General features: G+C 35.6%; 1 protein-coding gene across 2 annotated transcripts in view; it reads right to left on the reverse strand.

The window, feature by feature from the left end:
• Window positions 1-1,380: 1,380 nt before the first annotated feature.
• The window catches only part of Pdk1 (Phosphoinositide-dependent kinase 1), a 103,684-nt gene continuing 86,136 nt past the window's right edge, over window positions 1,381-18,928 (reverse strand). The window contains exons 1-5 of one of the 2 annotated variants that reach the window (XM_034975441.2): window positions 8,957-9,419; window positions 5,558-5,816; window positions 4,275-5,198; window positions 3,268-3,545; window positions 1,381-3,182 (exon numbers count right to left, since the gene is read on the reverse strand). In XM_034975441.2, the coding sequence (XP_034831332.1) occupies window positions 3,078-3,182; window positions 3,268-3,545; window positions 4,275-5,198; window positions 5,558-5,816; window positions 8,957-9,106 (1,716 nt within the window). In that variant the 5' untranslated portion in view covers window positions 9,107-9,419 and the 3' untranslated portion in view covers window positions 1,381-3,077. Of the gene's footprint in view, window positions 3,183-3,267; window positions 3,546-4,274; window positions 5,199-5,557; window positions 5,817-8,956; window positions 9,420-18,928 lie in introns of those variants that run through there. The other variant, XM_034975442.2, reaches the window with a different exon arrangement.

The raw sequence follows: 18,928 nt of genomic DNA on the forward strand, positions 1-18,928 counted from the left end.
AACGTTGCTACCTTTGTTCTTGTTTAAATATTCTAAGCCTTTGTTCTCTAACAGCGCCCCCCTGTCAATGTCATTCAAGTGCCAAGAGAGCCTTGTCTTGTCGCCTTGTCGCACTGTATTTGATGGTCATAAAAAGTCAGTCGGAAATCCGCTAGAAGAGGTATTAATCTATGGTTGCTGCTGTGTCCATATCAGTCATCCATTTCATACAAAAATTTTGTTTTACAAAAGCTTCGCCTGCCTGACTCAAAATAGGCATATAAAAAACCTATCCTATAAAAAGGTTTATACTTTATTCTCTCTGCTTTATTTACCTCATCCTACAATATAATGTATATAGAATACATACTTTACTACTAAGTATAATCTTAACCTTACTATCATTGCTATCAAGTATCGACTTACTAAGGCACAGAATACATTTGTACTAAGGTAAGAATATTAACCAGAGTAAGTTCTGCATAATTTATATTTTATTGTTTAACATAAATTATGAATTATAGGTTGCAATCTGCAAGTTTTCAGAATACGCTTTCATTACTTACGTACACAGTTTGAGTAGGTACTGGCTTTCAGGCGCTTACATCTTCGTATGCTCTTATGGCTTGCATCATCATCGCCGGCCAATTACTGAGCACAGGTAGATTTTAGGATCGGAGCTGGGTTTGGTTATAGTCCACCACGCTGGCCAAGTGCGGATTGACAGAGTTCATACTGAGAAGAATTGGAGAATTATCAATGTTAAAGCAAGTGATATTACTAATTGCTTAAAATGGCTTGCATAATACCTATGTTTAAATTGCTTCTGAAATTTCTGTCAATACAACTAGCTCATCATATTGATATGAATAGGGATGAGGCATATTTACTCAATCAACATCCAGGTACCTATAAGCATTCAAAGAAACATACCTGGTTTGTAAAAAATATGTGGACGGTGGACCTGGTATTTATGAACCCACACAACCATGCTCAAATCGGGTTGACCCAACTGAGTTAAAAGTATTTTGCACTGGTGCAATACTTATCAGTAAGTATCACATGACACTATGATTAAAGATCAAAATACTCTGAAGCATTTCTCAGCTATTTGTTTGTTCTTGTACTTTGAAACCCTGGTTTTTAGTTTTGCAAGTATGGAAACCGGCATGTTTCTAGACCCAGTGATTTAAACTATATGTTGATATGTCAATCATATTTTAGATTTTTAGTGGTGAGCAAAGGTGATTGTCCCATTAGAAACAATTTAAGGTTTCAGACGCTTGACATCCGAATATATAATAGACTTCATTGAATTCATCAACTTTTCTTTTTTTTATTGTGACAGAGGATCCTATCAAAATTTTTTTGGTTCAACAAGGTTCAAAGGAAACAAATTACTTAATAAAAAATCAACTTCAATTTATTTTCAATTTCTTATGTAGAGTTATTTTATGGAATTCATGCAATCAATACAAATGTTTTAAAATATAACTAGTGTAGTTAACAGTTATTAAATTTTAAATGCAGATAGTAATAACAATGTCATGGAGTAATCCCAATTTATGTTAATAGCCAATTCACCATAACTAGGGATAGATACCTATTTTAAATTGCTGAAATTCTATTTCTCCTACTTTTTATATTTTTCTTAAAGATCTTTGATTTAATCCCATTATAGTAAGCCCCCACTAAAATAAATAGGTCTTCCAGGCAAGTTCAGGCATTTTAAACTATAAAGATGAAACATAATATTTGCACTACAAAAGATCCATATTAGCCATGACATTGAAAGTTCAAATTGTTCATTAATTTGTAAATACTATACAATACTAAAAACAAACAACAGCTGAAAGTGGGAATAGGCTCACTGTTCATTGAGAGTTTGCCTAAAGATAAGTTCTTATAACATGGATATGCAGTAGATATTTAAATCAACCATATAATCCCAAGTTCCTTCAACCAATCTAGTGACCACCTTTGGCAGTATTTGCGTATACTTTAGCTAAATTAAAACTATAGTGCATGATATGCATAGGATGCAATAACAGCACTCAAGAATCAACGATACTGATGCTATAGATTAGGAGGCAGTGTTTTTGTTACATGTTTACATGAAATACCTAGGTAATATGCAGTATCTTGCTACAATTTGCAAACTTACATTTCATCACATACAAGGATAGTGAATCAACAAAGTTTACATTAATTACATTAATTTGAAAATCAAATTGTGCCTATGCATGTTAATTTTATTGTATCAAAATCAATGTCCTTAATAGACATACCAAAATAGGATAACTATGAAACATTAACACTAGTTTTGTATAATTTTGGAGGTTCACAGTACACATGAAGTATTCCCTCTTATTCTGCCCTCTAAGTTATTAAAAGAGCTACTTAAAATTAAATAATTTGTCATTCCATTATCATAACAGGCAGTTTGAAATAACTTATGTTCGTTTATATATTTCTCTACCGTTTAATATCTGTACAACAGTCGCATTCCGTTGGCAAATAATTACAAATAAAATAAATAATTATTAATTTAGCTATAAATTGCCTAGTTACCAACTGGAATGGGCTTTGTGAACACGCGGGTGGCGAATAACAAGTTCATCCTCACTCGAGGCCGGTAAGTTAATAACGGCCTACAAATACACATTACACCTAACAATTTCAATAATAAATTACAACAAATATTTACAAATTACCGCAGATATCCACAATTGAATAAGTAACTTAAATTAAAGCAATAATAATTTAAGATTGTCGGGACATACTAGTAGGAATCAGTCATTCAGTGTCAGTACACTGTCGATCGGCAACCGACGTCGTCTTCTTGTCCTCTTCTCCAGAGCGGGGCGCGTCGACGGGCTCGTGGCGCCGGGTACGGCCGTCCCACGCTGGCTTTTGCAAACTCAAAGGATCGTTCACTGATTTAACTCAGGAGACGAATCGTTGATCGTCGCGAAAGATCTTTCCGAATGATTTTCGTGCTCAAAATGAAGGCTAGTTTTATCCTAGAAGTGTGCACTCGCCGTGCGGAGAGCGGGAGGAATGCGGGCGCGACTCTACTCGGCGGGCGCGCCGCCCTCTTAAGTCGTATCCCGTCCGTATGTGCCGATGCGTACTTCGTTGATGACTTTTTCCCATTCCAATGCATATGATTGCGGATCCTCCAAATAATATGTACGATTTGGCTGTAAAAAAAAGGATTGATGAGTTTAAGTTCTAGTTATATATTCATAAATACTTCAAGCTTTATCTTCTGCTCCAAAAACTTACCGTGTACACTAAAAATATTCTAAAGTTCTTGGCTTCTACACGTAACTCTGGAGACCATGGAATCTCCCCCTTGAGGACCATGTTAACAGGATCTACGTAAAATAGGCGCGGTCCTGTGGTCAATAATAACATTCGGCGTCTTGCGAATAGGCCCTTTCTTTTATCTACCAGACCTTGTTTTAATATTAGCTCTCCATCTACAAACTTGTGCCATATATTTTCACGCGCTTGAATTTCAAGGCGACGTCGTTTCTCCTCAGGGCTTATATTTAAGATTCCTGAAAAAGAAAAAAAAAAAACGCGTTGTACATACCAAATATGCAATTTCAAATTATTATTACCTATCAGTATAAATGACGAATTAGAATTCATCTTATAGATGAAACGCTACAGACATGATTTTTCCAATAGAAATACGGGCAGAGCTGATTACAAAGTAAGTCATTAATAAAGCCGACGGCACGGCGAGTCATTCATAATGTGATGTCGCAAGCACTCGAGAATGCAGAGCTCTTGCAGTGTGCCGGGATATGACGTCATCTCTACGATAGAACCGTAAATCAACAACATAAAGGAAGTTCGTTTAAGAACACAATAGTTAGTGGGAGTTGACGCACCATTCAGTGTTCAACATCTGCTGAACAATGTCTTTACAATGCTATGCTTCTATGCTATGCATCTGCTGAGCAATGTCTTTATAATGTGCTGTTACAATGTCTTTAGTAAAATATGCGTCCAATCAAAATGAACTTTTTGACCGTTTAATAGGATTGGAATCGCGAAATAATACACGGTTTACCTATACTTATGGGCTATGGCGCGACACACGCGTACTTTGCAAAGAATTTAGGTCACGGACGATCCTCTTACTTGACGCTTGAGTGCACTCAGCGCAAATCTTTTTAGCGGTACTATACAGTTTTCACAATTTCAACTGTTCAAGTTAAAAGAGCTATAAGTAATAAGCATGTAGTAGGCTTAATAAAATAGTTTAAAAAAATCTTTACCTCTAGAGGTAGACAAGTCTAGCTCCCACAATTCAACAATTTTACGTTCGTCTAGTCCGGGTTCGAGATAATCAGGTACTGTGTATTCCTCTTCAAAGGATCCACCTGGCAAATATGGACTAATTTTTGGAGGAGTTTGTTCCCAGATGTTCTCCCAATCGATACCTTCAAAAAATGGATGTTGACGTATACTTTCATAAGTTTCACCCTGATCGCTAGCTCCTAGTCTCTTATTATGGTCCAAAACAATAAGTTTTTCTACTAAATCTTTAGCGTCAGCTGGAAAACCTTCAGGGAATTCATAATCCAATTTTAAAATTTTTTGGAAAGTAAGGAAGTCTGTCGACGCTCTGAATGGTGGCAAGCCAGAAATCATTTGGTAAATGATACAGCCCAGTGCCCATAAATCTGACGCACAAGTATCTACTCTGTGTTGCAAAAGCTCTGGACTGACATATTGTGCAGTGCCGACAAAACTTATTTTTCTTGAACGATCGTTTGATGAATTCTGTTCATCTTCTGATATAGGTACAGTTGATCCGACTTTGTCATTTTCCAGGATTTTGACCGTTCCAAAGTCAGCAATTTGTAAATGCATATTTTCATCTAGTAAAATATTTTCAGGCTTCAGATCACGATGAATTATTCCTTTGGCGTGCATTTTTTCTAAGGCCAATAGAAGTTCGGCGGCATAAAATTTAGCTACATTTATTTCAAACGATCCTACTTCATTTATACGTTTTAATAATTCGCTATTTTTGGCGTAAGATAGCACAAAGTAAAGCCTTTCTTCATCTTGAAAAGTGCAGTAAAGTTTTACGAATCCGTGAGGGACATTCGAGAGCAAATTCAGAGCATCTTTCTCCCGTTTGATGTACTGCACTTTCTGTTGGCGTATGATGAAACTTTTTTCACAAACTTTTACTGAAACAAAAGAAACACCATTGTAAATCATTATTTACTACTAGCTTAAGCCCACGACTTCGTCCGCGTGGATCACACAAATTTCAAACTCATGTCTTACGCCTTTAGGGATTTAATTTTCAAAAATCCTTCCTTAGCGGATGTCTACGTTCGGCTATCTGCATGCCAAATTTTAGCCCGATCCGTCCAGTAGTTTGAGCTGTGCGTTGATAGATCAGTCAGTCAGCTTTTAATTTTATATATATAGATAAGGTAAGGTATATTATAAGTAAAACAAGCAAATTACTTAGATGTGCCTTAAGATTCCGATTTTTAAAATTTAGAAATCGTTATTAAATTTCTACTTTTCTATAACTTACTTGCATACTCCTTGCCCGTATGAATGTCTTTCGCCAAAAATACTGTGCTGTAACAGCCATCGCCAATCATTTTTCCAAATATGTAATCTTTTGCTGTTCTCTTAGCGTGCCTATATGACTGATTGGACGAATGCGTAGATGTAGGAGTCGGAACAGGTGTAGCCGCTGCTTGAGACGCCTGCATTTTGATCGGCGACTCGATAACGGACTCTGTAGTAGCCAAAGGAGCCCGTACTTCACTGGCAGCACGACTGTCAGCCTGTAACAATATTATAAATATAAATCAATAAATATGTACTAATACAAGTCTCATTATGTAAAATTTAAAGAAAATAGATGGATTTTGTTGAATAGATTCGTCGCGCGTGAGGCATATGTATTATTAAGGGAATTTGGTCTTCCATATGGACATTTCTATGATTTCGATTAAGTAATCAAAACAATCTGACAAAGTAAAAGATCTGTTCCAAAAGTCAAAATCCATGTTAAGTTAAACTTCAATATGTAGAAATACTAGTGGCCTTACATACCGATTGTTAACCTCACTGTGTTATTTATAGACACGAAGGAATTAAAAATTGTTAACTTTAATTAATTGAAAAAGAAAAATAACATCCGGCCTGTTTTAAATAATAGTAACAATATATCCGAAACTTTGCAAAACAGGCGAACCAGCACGTTGCGAGTTGAGTTTACAACTAAACGATGTTCCAAACGCTGCCACGTTCGTTAGCCTCACAACAGTTCGATGATCCAATTTCTAAAGTTTGCGGCTTAAGTTTTTTGTTCGTTTTCCCAGAGAGGCGATGAAAAAATATACTACTTTCATTCATCATCATAGATAAATAAGCTTGGCATTTTTTACAACAGTAACGTTATAATTTATTTTGCCTTGCTTTGTTAATACCTTAGTTGAATAACGTACGTACCTATTTAAATATTACCTATATAATATAATTGAATAAATTACCTACATCTAGGTACTTTATGGTATATAATATTATAAATGCGAAAGTGTGTTTGTTGGTTTGTCCTTCAATCACGCCGCACGGATAGGCGTGATTTTTGCATGGATATAGTTAAGGACCTGAAGAGTGACATAGGCTAATTTTTTTCCCGGAAAATGAAAGAGTTCCCTCGGAAATTTACAAACCTAAATCCACGCGGACGAAGTAGAAGAAAGAACAAGCATTGGCGGCAAAGCCCTTTCAATGTTTATCTACCAATACGTTTGTGGAAACATACATTTGACGGAAATCGTTAAACTTTTTACCAATTCTTTTATTTTAATATATGCACTTATAATATATTTTTTCTTGTACATATTGAAATTCTTGTGATGGTAAACGTTTTTTGCCGTTAATTTCTGTGCTGCCAAGTAACTAACATCTACAAAGCTTTGCACGACGAATTGACAATTATGTTCGGCATGACTCATGAAATAAATGAGTTGGTCCATGTAGCCCGCAAGTGGGGCTCGCATTCCGCGGCGGCGGTGTTCATACACCGCCACAACGGTACTCCGAGCGCATTCCCACCGCAACGCATTCCGCAGTCCGCGCGTACCTACTTCGTACTCGACCTCGATCCCCTCCACCGAGACCCTCTACGTCGATGACCGCACCTACAAACACATTTATCCGCCAATTCTCTCTTTCACATAATGGATAACCGTGTGTACAAATCAAATCTCTAGTTCTTTCAGCGAAGCAATAACACACCAAACTAATGGGAATGATAACTACTAGTCAAATCAGCGACTTTTATCACTCGTCAAAACGCTCGCTTATGAAATACATAGATGTGACGTCATAAACATTTGACGTAATTTGACGTATGCAGGTACTTTTTTTAGTTAAATCGATAATTTAAACTGGTTAGCAAACTTAAAACTAACAGCAGACGTGGATTTCACGAATTTTTGACGACCCTCTATTTAACAATTCCTTAGAAATTATTTATTTTTGACATAATATGCATTATCCCAATTCTATATCTATGTAAACCAATGTTACTACGGCACGATGTTTTGCAATGTACTGGCCAACGTTTGGGGCAATTTCTCTCATTCCATACATTAAGCGTCATATACGTATAGTGTAACATCATCACTCTAATAACAGTAGATGTAAGAAAAATTCAGGTTTTAACTTTTTCATGTTTATAGTTTTATACCAACAGATTGTCGCTTGGCTATCATCTTGTCGTTTATTATGCTCTGAAGGCATCACTAACACGCTGTGAGTGAATGACTACTTTCAAAACAAAACGTTATCATTAGTATTTTACGCATATAATATAATATATAACTTATAGTCATTGTAAGGTACTTTACCTAGTCAATAATAAGTAATAGATTATCGATAAAGTAGGTATTCAAAAATTGTTAGGTATTATGACTGAAAATGCTACCCAGATGAAAGTTATTTACCCGGATTAACCTTTAAACTTGCATAACTAATTAATCTTAGAGTCAGAATCAATTTATTTTTATTTACTCTCCAATTTATTGAGCAAATCCAAACGAATGCTAACGCAAACTTCATTTCAGTTTTAATAAGTACCAGATTAATTTCGCACTTTCTAAATGGGTTATAAATTAAGTATACCTACTTAGTTAATGTGTAAATCGATAACACGGATTTAATAATCATCACCACTACGATTCATTTATTCAATTGACGCTATAGCTTTAGATTATGAAGAGCGAAATAATAATTATCAAGATTTGACAGGGGTGTTTTCGTAGTTTACAAGAAAACAAAAGAAAAAGGATGTTTTCATATAGAGAACCGTTGCAAAAACAGTGATGAATGCGAATTGTGAATCGTTCGTAGTGATAAATAAGGTGGTCACGCCGACAACGCGTGAACAAACAAGTGCCGTGTCAGTGCCGCGCCCGCCATCGTGTTTGCATCATACCGATCATACGCGGCGCGCTCGTCGCATCGAAATTCGAATACACTGCCGCTCTCTCAGGTCTCAAGCTACATAAAAATACAACGAGCGAAAGTGCACACAGAAAGTCAGTGCAGCGAAAGTTGTATCTTTTTGAAATAAAAGTAGGTACATTAATATGTTGTCAAACTGTCGGTACAATGAAAATATACATATATAACAAAATATTTTAGTTACACAAAAATTATGTAATTATAATTATTGGTATATGTTTATTATTATTATTAAAATACCATAATACTATTTTTCTGAAATTTGGTAATTTTGCCATAGCTTGGTAACGGAAAAATATTTGTATTCGATTATATATGTAGATCCAACACAAAATAATATGGACGTATGTATAATCATTTTGTTAACTGTATTTATAGTAGGTAAGTATGTATTTAAATGTTTTGATTGTGATAACGAGGAGCAAATGAGAAATGCAATTACAATTACCTTTGATTTTGTTGAGGATTGTTTCCCGCGTTTCGTGGAACTCACGCCGAGTAGCTTAAGAATTCTGTTTGCTGCTTCTAGAAGTGTAGCACTACCCCTCGAACCCCTTTTCGATCTTATGGTCAATCCGCTCATGTCTATACTTCGCATACGTTGTATTCTCACTATTTTACTAATGTTCAAAATCCAAAACACAGTCACAATTCATGAAGCTTGTATACGAGTCTATAACTATTAACTAAGATAGTTTATTAGAAACGAAGAATTTCACTAAGGAATGCAACAAAACTATAATTAACACTATTATTTTAAATCAGTTATTTTAAATTATTGAGCGCATGAACACGACCGAACGGTTTGACGGCGCGTTGCAGACTAAACTTCAAACAGCGCTTGATGCAGGCGAGGCATCGAGGCATTGACTACGTCCTCCGCTCAGTAGACGGAATAATCGCACGGCCGCGGTACGTACGTACCGAGCGCCCTGTTGTTTGGTATAATGTCCCCTCTCCCGCCCTCAGTCGCCGCCGCCGCCGCCGCCGTCTCCCCACCCGCCCTGCCGTTTCTCGTCATATCGGATATGCAACGATCTACAATCTACATGCGTTTTCGTCTCGAATTGATATACATAAATACCTACCTACCTCATAACACTACTGAAAACATATATTCTCAAATATATTTAAATGATAATATTATCCTCTAATTTTAATTAACGAGGTTTAATGTTGGAGTTTTGATAATGATTTAAGCGGGTTATTCCAATCTTAAAATTATTGACCTACCTACTTAATATTTCACTAAACCATAAACCGCGAGGTCATGTTTTTAATTTTTAATTTGTAAACGAACCAGCAAGCTTTTTTGTAAAGATTATTCGATCGTAGACATGGTGTGCCCATGACAGGGGATGCGACAAGGGGGAGCGGAGTAAGTCAAGTTTTGGCGCGGGAAACGGAAACAAAATCAATAATACCAAGATGTGCAGCTCCGTCTAGAGCAATCTTCTAACGAGTGTATTTCAGTGTTTGGGATGTGCTAAATATTAGAATATGTTGGACGGGCACGTGTAAAAGATATTATTAAAGATGAAATATTTGTTTATTAATGTAAAGTAGGTTACCTACTACAGTGTCTGCGACTAGGTAGGGTCTATTAGATGTTAATTCATGTAAGCGTCGAGGTTTGGTCGCCCTTTTTGATGGTCAGTATTTTTTCATTTTGTCTCTACAGTCTACATACATAAAACATAATTCTATAATGTGAGGTTATAGCAAAAAGGTTAGCACAGCTGTTACGGGCACGTGCTGTTCGATGATCGCATATTGGCCACATCTGCATCCACATTCCACATCCGTCGCCATGCTTCATTATAAATTTTATTGTGGACACAACAGTAAAACTTTTGGTTTTGTTATCTACTCAATAATCCTAAAAAATACAATTTTACTCCATTTTTTTTACAACACGTACCTATTGGGTCGATCTTCTTATTTAATAAAATATCTGATAAAAGTTAATTTAATTTATTAAACTTTATTGTGTTATAGATTTATGTAAGTCTTCCTTACATATAATGTTGAAAAAAAATTATGGTGAAAACCACATTATATTATTAAGAACTTGCCAGGCCTTCTTGTGAGAAAGTCAGGTGAGTTGAAAGTTTTTTTTGTCGTATCGAGAGTCGACGCAGCGCAGCACCCCCTAAGCTAAAGTTCCATCAAAATAAAAGCTGCGTCGAACGTTGAACTCAGCACCTGGCAACATGTTATGTGATAGTATAATCAAAATACATAATATAAAGGGTGCCCCAAAATTGACATAAGAAGTCATTTAGATAGAAAATACAGATTTTATTTTCAAATAAAATTAATTCTATCGAGTCATGAGTCTTGCATGACGTATACTGTATAAGGTTATGTATGGAATAGAATATCGGTGGTAAACAAGACGGTGCCATATGCTATACAGCCCAGGAAACAATTCAATAACTGCTTGAGTCATTTCCTGGTCGTGCAACATCCCACGTTTTGTTGATCAGAGTTGGCCATGCGATTTACAGTCTAAGGTTTATGCTTACAAACCCACGACTACCCACGCCTTGAAAAAGGAAATTGATGTTATCCTATTTATATATTTCATGAATCAACCAAAAAGAAAGTTAAATTAAAAATCTGTATTTTCTCAATCAAAATTACTTTTGGGACAGCCTGTATATAGGGTATAAGTTACACACGGTGCAAGCTGCAATGTTTTTAGTAGAACCCGATATCAAACGGATGCACAGTGCATTTTGTTATCTTTAATATTACTGGGTTCCGTACCTCAAAAGGAAAAAGGAAACCTAATAGGATCACTTCGTTGTGTCTGACGTGTCTGTCAAGAAACCTGTAGGGTACTTCCCGTTGACCTAGGTTCATGAAATTTGACAGGTAGGTAGGTCTTCTAGCCTATGTAAGGGAAAAAAATCTGAAAACCGTGAATTTGTGGTTCCAACACTGAACACAATAAAAAATTAAAATGTGTTCATGAACAAATAATTAGTATTTCCAACTTTCAAAGTAAAATTAATGTACCAAGTCGGGTATCATGTGAAAGGGCTTTACCTGCACATTCTAATACAGATCTTTTTTTTTTTTATGAATAATAGTTTTTATTTATTTACGGAACCCGCGGTGCGCGAGTCTGACTCGCACTTTTTTTATTTGTGATATAAATTTTTAGTCATAAGGCGTCAGTTGCTGTTAACCACTTCCATAGTACCTATTCAGCGAGGTCTCACTGGAGGGGTAGCACACCATTTTTTTTGACTCACTTAATTTTCAGAAGATACCTACTTACTTCCCGATATTTTTATTCAAAATTTTAATATGCTAATTGCTACGGTAAAAGCCGGAACTACAGTAAATCTTAGGATTTTGCTGTAAAATCGTAGTCGTAATGGTAAGAAGTACTTTAAAAGTTGTATATACTAACCTACACATTCTATTTGGATCATAAATTACTTATTTAGAATAAGTCCGCTTGATACCAAATAATAATCGCACAGGTTCAGGTTGGTTAGATTAGATATTAACAATCCTGTTAATAAAAACAGACACGATAAGATGTAGCGGTAATACCTAATGTGATAAGAAATCGTAACGTCAATATTAGCGCCGCGAGCGACGCAACTTGACGCTCACAGTGACGATGACGTAACCATATTGAATTTTTTTTTCTTCGTCCTTAAGTGTAAATCGAGTATGTAAAACATAATAGGTAACGCAGTTAAATTTAAAAAGTTCGTCATCTTTCACTACTGGACATCTACTGCTGATGCTGAACAGTTCAAAGAATGCCACTTAGTCATCAGCGCTTCTCATCCAGTTACTTCGTCTTTACATTATCTACTACTTTACATTGTCGGCCCATCTTGCTGGAAGGCGTCCCCACTCCCCACACTATGGTTATTAATTGTACCTGAACTTCACTCTATCCACAGCCGCGAGAACTCTTTTTAAATGGATAAAAGAAACGTAAGAGTATTATGTACTAAGTTAAGATACAGAGAAGTGTAATTAGGTTATTATGGATCTGACATAGTCACATAATGATTAAAAGATCCCAAAAAAATCAGTAAGTATTAAAAAAAAAACTTTTACTGGCTCCAACGACCATTGCTCCTGCAACAAGCATAGCCCGTCCACTGCCACTGCAAATACGGCTTTAGATAGAGAAACTTTATGAATAATAGCCAAAGACTTCTATGTATTGATAATAACCCAAGAAATTTAATTTTGAAGATGGCGAACGATGAGGATGAATATAAATATTAATACTGTAAATAACATTAACAACTGAATATGTCCTGCATTTAATAGCAGCACGTTGATAAGTCAGCTTGACAGTATATATATAAAGATAACACAAATTAAATATTATCATGAACAAATAGATGGCTTTTTAGGTCTCCCAGTGTGATATGTGCATGTAGATACGTTCTGATGTTAAATTTAACGCCGCCCGCAGGTGCACTTAGTACAGGTGTCATGAATTGTATGTAACATAAAACATAATATATGCATCGATGAATATATGTAATTCACAACCAAGCGTAGGTAAGTAATAGGTATAAACATTTGTGATTGTTCAGTTAAATACATAATGTATGTAAGCGCATTCAAATAAATATAAATTATTTACCTTAATTGCAATAAATAACCTTCAAATTTTGTTCTCTGCTCTACTAGTAAATCATAGCATTAAATAGTTATGTCTGATCAATTACCTATATAAATAGAAGTATAATATAGGTACCGAAAAAATACTACCTAGATATTCAGTTTTAATGTTAAAATTAACGATATAACATTCCTAAATCAAATTACTACATAACATAATATTATATCCAAAATAGCTCAATATTAAAACATACATATAAGAAACAAACCACGGTGTAATATAGTACCTAAGTGTAAAAGTGTAATACTTATAATATAACATTAATAGTTATAATATAACATTTCTAGGCACGTGTGATCGATCGTGTAGGTACACTAGGTGTATCGTTAAATTTGACTTTGTTTCAGCTTTCAATAACATGATAGTAGGTAACAATAATGATATTTAGAAAACTGTTGCCAGCTGCCACTAGGTACCTACCTACCTAGGTAGCACAGCACAGTATAATACGCCAGGTGTTTTCTCAGTTGTTCTGTTTCAACAATAAATAGTAATAATGTTAAGTAATAAGTAGGTGGGTAAGTAATTATGTATTATTTCAAAGTCAATAATGTTAAGGTCATATAAATTGTAAATTAAATAAGTAATTATAATGAATTTATTTTTCTTATTTGAAAACTTTACCAGGTAACTGATAAACTGAATAATAAATCCAAACACAAAATGACCACCACACAATAGACAGTAAGAACAACAACAACAACAACATATAAAAAATATTTATATATCTGTAAATGTGTATTATTAAATCACAAAATTAGAATTAAAAGTTAAAACCTACATAAGTATCTATCTATTTGCTTTGCCGGATGTCTGTACTCTGTATAATAATGATGCCTACCCACTGTGTCAGCATTCTACCCATAGTAGAAACATTGAGGCGCCAGGCAAGGTTATCGACGCGAATGTCTCGAACAGCGGCCTTGTGTCGGTCCTTTGACCCTACACAACGTATTATAAATTCGTTCGTAATTCGCAAACCACCTGCCTGGGTGCCTCCGACCGTCAGGACGAGACGCTACGCAGCACACATGGCGTTTAAATTCAAATCACTAACGGTTGGGGTGCATCGTCCGGTGTATCAGTTACCGCGTAGGTTAGATGCGTGGTCTACACTACTCACAGAGTATTCAACCTCAAGAATACGCATATACAAGGTTTTGCATGAAAACAAAATCGTGAAATGTTGGCGGGGAATAGCGGAGAATGGTTTGTTGTGATTGATGGACTCAAAAGTCATGTAATAAAGACAATGTGCGGAATGAGGGTACCGAACGAGCGTGGGCCGACTTTTATGCTAAGCAACTGCCTAAGCTTGGCGATTGGGGGTGTCCGGCTACTAGGCGTCTATAGGTGGTAGTCTGTGACTCTACTATACCAAAATCTACTACTCAAATCTATTTATTAGTATTTATTAATTAATAAGTTTATATTAAAACTTGCTTATGCTCGCCACTTAGTTCCTTTGGATTTGTAAAAATCCGAGGGAGTTAGAGGTAGGTATTTCATTTCTAGGATAACAAGTAGAATATTATGCCCGTCTTCGAGAAGCAAGCTATCTCTGTGCCAAGTCCGAGACGTCGTCGGCGTGGATTTAGATTTTATATAAACCTCATTTGAACTATTTTAATTTCCAGGACCAAAAGTAGCCTATCTCCTTCCTCTTTCGCAAGCTATTTCTGTACCCAATTTTGTCAAAATCGGTTAAACAGATGGGCCGTGAAAAGCTAGCAGACGGACAGACAGACAGACGCTTTTATAATATGAATACTTATGGATATCCCCATAATATATATCAGTACCCTTATTATAAATGCGAAAGTGTTTGTTTGTTGGTTTGTCCTTCAATCACGTCGCAACGGTGCAACGGATTGACGTGATTTTTGCGTGGACATACATAGACCTGGACCATAAAGACCTGGAGTGACATAGGCTACTTTTTATTTCGGAAAATCAAAGAGTTCCCACGGGATTTCTAAAAACCTAATTCCACGCGGACGAAGTCGCGGACATCAGCTAGTACTATTATAAATGCGAAAGCATAGGTTTGTTGGTTTGTCCTTCAATCACATCGCAACGGAGCAATGGATCGACGTGATTTTTTGCATTGGTATAGTCAAAGAACAGGAGTGACATAGGCTACTTTATATCCCGGAAAATCAAAGAGTTCCCACGGGATTTTCAAAAACCGAAATCCACGTAAACGAAGTCGCGGGCATCAGCTAGTTTCAAATATTTAACAATTAACAATGCTTTTCATAGCAATCAATTACATTAGTGTAATTAATGAATTAAGTAATATGTATTATCTTTCATTCCAAATAATAGCTATGTATTTACGATAGAAATGAATAAAAGAGGTAAGTAACTAATTACTACTTGCTTCAAAATGCTATTTAGGGTTCCGTTCCTCAAAAGGAAACCTTATAGGATCACTTCGTTGTCTGTCTGTTAAGAAACCTATAGGGTAGGTACTTCCCGTTGACCTACAATCATGAAATTTGGCAGGTACGTAGGTCTTATAGCACACGTAAAGGGTAAAATCTGAAAATAGTAAATTTGTGACAACATCATGTAAAAAAAATTTGTTGATGAACAATTAGTATTTTCAACTTTCAAAGTAAGTTTAAGTACTATATCATGTGAGGTAAATCATAAATTATAAAAAGGTTTACCTTGTACATTCTGAAACAGATTTTTATTTATTTTTACGCATAATAGTTTTTGATTTATTGTACAAAATGTCGAAAAAATACGACTATAGTACGGAACCCTCGGTGCGCGAGTCTGACTCGCACTTGGCCGGTTTTTGTGTAACAAATACGTAGTTATATCGCTCCCGTAAAGTGCACCAGAGCACGACGGTCATTGTCCTTAAGGTAGATGAACAGCTTTAAACAACTCCATATAAAAATTGTACCTACCAATAAACACGCTGTTTTTATGCAGCTGTACAAGACAAACATGGTATGGTTTATTGTTCACAAGGACAAGTGGGTAATACAACTCTAACTCTGGTTAAAAAACATATAATTAAAATATAAAATAATTAAAAATCTACTTAAGCTTATTTCACACTACGGGATATAAATTATATATTATATAGTCATTAGTCCGGTCAAAATAGATATTCAAGGTGACAATAATTCGTATAGGTAGGGCTAAAAATTGGTAACAATGTTGGGAACACCAATACATATTTAAATGAATTGTGAAAGTCCCCATCGATTTATATTGGTATTCCCAATATTCGTACCAATTTTTAGCCCTATGCAAATTATTGTAATCTTGAATACAGCTATCTTTTTGACCTAACTATAATATAATTTATATCCCGAAGTGTGAAATAAGCTTAAGTAGCTTTTTAATTATTTTATTGTTTAATTATATGATTATTAACCAGAGTTAGAGTTGATATTACCCACTTGTCCTTGTGAACAATAAATCATACCATGTTTGTCTTGTACAGCAGCTACATAAAAACAGCGTAGAGTAAACAAACAGATAGGTAGAGTAGGTTCTGTAAGTAGAATCCTGGAGCAGAGAGCAACTATCAAATACCAAAATTTCGTATTTTATAGACACAGAAAGACATAAGAGAAGTTGCAAGGCACAAATACCTAGCGACATGAATCATAATAAAATACACTTATTTGAATTAGAACAGTTAGGCCCAGATATGTACCTATCTAACATAGCTTACATTCTACTAGCGTACTTAATTAAATACGACAACAGATGCCTTAAAAGTAAAGGGGATTGTTTATTATTAAATAATCTAGTAATATGAACCCCCGTGTGCCCCCGTGAGTTGACTGGCACTTCCTTTGACTTATTAAGGTTTCCTTTCCTCTAATTTTAGGAGTACATGTGATCTATTGACTTTTTCTATTTCATTATAGTGTCAAACATTCTTTTATAATAAAAAACCTATGCGTACCAGAAAGTATCATATTATAGTCTGCATAAATATCTAGTTAACCAAGCCCAATTAACGAACTATGCAAGATTTGCAAAGAGAGTTAAGTAATTTAAATGTACCTATAATAATATTATGTAGGTATATCCTAGGACAAAAATTTCAGATTTACAAAAGTAAAATAGGATTAATAAACTGATATAAAACAAATTCCTAACACGTGGATACAAACATGAATTTTCCATTCAACAACAAACCCGTGACGTAAGAAAGTGTTTTATTTAGATATCCCTTATTAACATAAATCTATTATAGTCTTCATGAAATACGAGCCACGAGGTAAGATTTAAAAGAGCGGCAGTTGGTGGCGACTGTTTAGATACGCCGCCGTGCGTCCGCCGCTGCACGCTGCATGCTGCACGCACAATGTGCCTGGCATTCCGGCGAGTGGAATGCCTTCTACTTACACACTTTTATTCACCTCCCGCGTGTCTAGACATCGGTTTAGAGGGTAGATCTAACAAAAACAATCTTAGTTCTCGAACATAAGATTCCAATTACAATCAGAGCTGCCTAACTTTAACTCGTATAAAAACGGCGTCTCTGTCCTCGGAAAGTGCATTGATCTCGTAGCGCGTCCTTCTATGGTACAAAAATCGTTGCACGTGATATGCTCATCCCTTTCTTGTAGTAAGTCTTTATAGGAGTGCGAGAAGGACACGAAAAACGTAGTAGGCAGGATGCGCGTAGCGAACTGCGGGCAATACACCCAGCCAGGCGGGCGCAATGAACGACGGCCATTAAGGTGGAAGTACCATACCACGTTTTGGCGCCAACCGTGTAGGGAATAGGGAACTGTTCCGGAAATACGTCGTCCAATTTATGTAAGTAGGTATGTACCTATTTTCGTAAATCTGGAAAACGGAAATAAGTTATAAGCTCTTCAACGTGTATATTAAGTCCACTCTGACTGCTTTTTTGAGACCCAAGTCTTGCGCCACGAGGAAATCAATACAATAATATATTCAACGAATAGAGGATTAACGTTTTTGGTAATATGTATTTATAATCATCATTTATTTACAGCAAATGTAAACAGGAAATATAAAATTTACTTAAGTTAGAATTAGTTGTTAGGTACGCCGCACGAGTATAAGCTGATAAGTAAGCTTCGCGCCAAAATCGGCAGACGTCAAAATGGCGGCAACCACGTGCTACGTCTGTCCTGGTTTGTTAATAATTTGACCATTTTTTCGAATAAGTAAACCATTCATGGCTGTATTCTAAATTAAATTATGGTATACCTACTGGATAATTGATAATATTGTATGTTATTATGGGTGTTCTTGAGTAGATCTTTTGAAATTATACCTAGTTGGGTTCTCTGGATCATTTAGGATTTCCGGGGTTTCAAAGCTAGTATTTTTCATAAACCATTTTTCCATTTTTTGAGGCTTCAAAGTTTTGTTTTAATTTTATTGCTTCGTGGCGCTCTATAGACTAAGCGCGTGGTAGGTAGAGCTTAGAGCTACGTTTTATTTTTATTTATTTATATAAAACAAACATACATTTTTAAATACTACATTACAGACTTCATTCCGATGCAGCACCTGGTCGGGTTTATCCGTGCACCGGCGAAACCGTCTTTTATCATAATTAGATTTCCTAGAGCATTTTTCTATTTAAATGAAGATTTAAGATTTCAGAATCTTCAAACTTGAGACCAGACATGATGACAAACCGCAATCGGGTATTTTTTTTAAATTTAAGGTTTTAGAAAATATCCTACAACTTCTTTGAAATCTGGTATTAAACAATTGAGCAGGTAT

This window comes from Maniola hyperantus, chromosome 14 (assembly GCF_902806685.2).
Source record: "Maniola hyperantus chromosome 14, iAphHyp1.2, whole genome shotgun sequence".
In the NCBI taxonomy this organism is placed as follows: Eukaryota; Metazoa; Arthropoda; class Insecta; order Lepidoptera; family Nymphalidae; genus Maniola; species Maniola hyperantus.